General features: G+C 35.0%; 1 protein-coding gene across 1 annotated transcript in view; it reads right to left on the bottom strand.

Annotated features, from left to right (window-relative positions):
- The window catches only part of LOC122269548 (uncharacterized), a 7,223-nt gene extending 5,424 nt beyond the window's left edge, over positions 1-1,799 (bottom strand). Inside the window, exons 1-2 of the mRNA XM_071184501.1 lie at positions 1,327-1,799; positions 61-1,204 (exon numbers count right to left, since the gene is read on the bottom strand). Coding sequence (XP_071040602.1) covers positions 61-1,204; positions 1,327-1,799 — 1,617 coding nt within the window. The remainder of the gene's footprint in view (positions 1-60; positions 1,205-1,326) is intronic.
- Between the last annotated feature and the right edge of the window lie 709 nt (positions 1,800-2,508).

The following is a 2,508-nucleotide window of genomic DNA, read 5'->3' as shown; positions in this document are numbered from 1 at the left end:
TCCCAAGGGCCAATGTATTCTTTTGAGATTATCATTCCAAATCAAGATGATATCTCCAACTTTAGGATGGTATGTTGGTTTTCGAACTGTCAGTCTATGATGTAGCTGACTCAGATATTCACTACGGAATCTTGCTCGTAAATCTGTCATCAGTCTTCTTCTATACGCAAGTCTTTTGTTTAATTCCGTCTTGTCAGTTAGCTTTAATCTATCCAAGTCCGTAGTACTACTAGTACGAGTGTCTTTCAGGAATAAATCAGGTGTTAAAGGACATAAATCATCGGGATCATCGCTAACATATGTTAAGGGTCTTGAATTGAGTTGGCTTTCACAATCACACAAAACAGTTTCAATTTCCTGGTAATTTAAGGATGTATGACCTAGGACCTTCCTCAAAATTCTTTTCAAAAGTCCTATTAACCTCTCAAAAAATCCTCCCCACCATGGAGCAGTCGGGGGTAGGAATCTCCATAAAATTGGAGAAAAGGTTGTCTTTAGTCTTTCTAAGTTGATATTCTTCAGAGAGTTGTTAGTTCCAATAAAATTAGTCCCATAGTCGGAGTAGATAATTGACGGACGTCCTCTGCGTACGATAAATCTTCTTATGGCAAGTATGAAATTATCAGTTGAAATTGATGTCAATAGTTCTAAGTGTACTGCCCTATAAATCACACAGGTGAAAATTGCGATCCACACTTTCTTGTTGTCCTTCGTAAACGATGGTCCAGTAACATCCACTCCTATAACTTCAAAAATTGAGGCGTTTTTCACTCTGTCCTCCGGGAGTATTCCTTCTGACATTTCAGGTCTTTTCACATTAAATCGTTGACAAGTTATGCAGGTTTTCATTACCTTTTTTACAGTTCTTCTAGTTTTTAATATCCAATAATCTTCTTTCAGAGCTACCATTAAAGATTGTACTCCAGGATGTCCAAGTTCTTTACGTTTGTGTAAAATAAGGCTCTTAAGAACATGATGATCAGATGGTAAAATAATTGGAACTTTAAAGTTTTCATTGTCTTCTCGCATAAGGATTTTTGTTTTAATTCTCAGAAGTCCATTAGCGTCTGTAAATATCGACAGAAATTTCAGGCTCTTCAATTTTTCACCTTGGAATGAGTCTTCTTGAACCCTTTTCAAGATTTTGAGTTCAGCTTTAATAAGCTTTTCTACAGATAATTTTCCTATTTTCTTACTGCTTGCTCTGGAATTTTAAGAAAAATCTATATATCCAGCCTGTAATTATGATTATTTTCTTGTAGGAAGATATGTTGTTGTAAAATTCGTCACTTTTTATATTTAAAGATGATGCAATGATTTTCTGACACTATTTTTTCATCAGGAACTAAATCAAAATTAAGCCAGTTTTCTCTTGATTCTTTAAACCAAGATGGTCCTTCGTGCCATTGTCTCTTCAATGGGGTTTTAACTGTGCAACCTCCTGAAGGCAAATCCGCTAGATTTTGGGTTCCCGGAACAAACTTCCAGTCACTAGCTTCTGAAAGTCGTCGAATTTCGTCAACTCGATTGGATACGAAAATCGTCCAAGGGTCTTCCTTCCTTATCCAATAGAGAGAGTCCATGGAGTCGCTCCAAAAAAATGTTTCAATATCTTCCAATCTTAAATTCTTTTTCACTGTATCAGCCAATATAGCTCCAATATTACATGCTAGTAATTCTAATCTTGGCATCGACACTTTTCTCAATGGGGCAGCTCTAGATCTTGCTTGAATGAGTTGGCAAGTAACTTTTCCATCTCTTTCCGCCTTCAAAAAGATGCAAGTCGCATATGCCACCATGGAAGCGTCACAAAAGATATGAAGTGTTAAGCTTGATTTAGAAAGATTTAAGTTTGAAAGTCTACGAGGAATTTTTTTGCTCTATTCTTTTAATTCTTCTTTCCATTTTTCGAATCTTTTAATTACTTCGAATCCCAAGAAATTCCAATCTTCCAGCATTCTTGTAGAAGAAGTTTCGGGACAACGTTATAGGAATTTTCAAAAAATCTATATATCCAGCCTGTAATTATGATTATTTTCTTGTAGGAAGATATGTTGTTGTAAAATTCGTCATTTTTAATATCTAAAGATGATACAATGATTTTCTTACACTATTTTTTCATCAGGAACTAGATCAAAATTAGGCCAGTTTTCTCTTGATTCTTTAAGCCAAGATGGTTCTTCGTGCATTGACAAGTGAACCCTATAGGATCGAACAGCTGGTGTGCCATAGATAGAATTTTTCTCTTGGTAAATGGTTCACTATTGATTTCTTCTTTAACCAGATCACAGGATAAAGTGTTTTTTTGCTGGTCCCATTTTAGGCCTAATACTCTGACACTTCCCTTTCATAGTTGGAATTGTTTTGCACAAATTCGTTCATCTCAAATAGGTAGTTATTTTCCCAGCCATAAAACTCGACATATAAAACTCGACAGTCGTTGAATAAAATGTTTTCTATTCAATAAAATGTTTTATTCAAATTTCTTTACTAAATTGCAAATAGATT

Source organism: Parasteatoda tepidariorum, chromosome 8, assembly GCF_043381705.1.
Source record: "Parasteatoda tepidariorum isolate YZ-2023 chromosome 8, CAS_Ptep_4.0, whole genome shotgun sequence".
NCBI classification, from domain to species: domain Eukaryota; kingdom Metazoa; phylum Arthropoda; class Arachnida; order Araneae; family Theridiidae; genus Parasteatoda; species Parasteatoda tepidariorum.
Note: the sequence above shows the minus strand (reverse complement) of the source record. Positions and strands in the feature narration are given on the sequence as shown.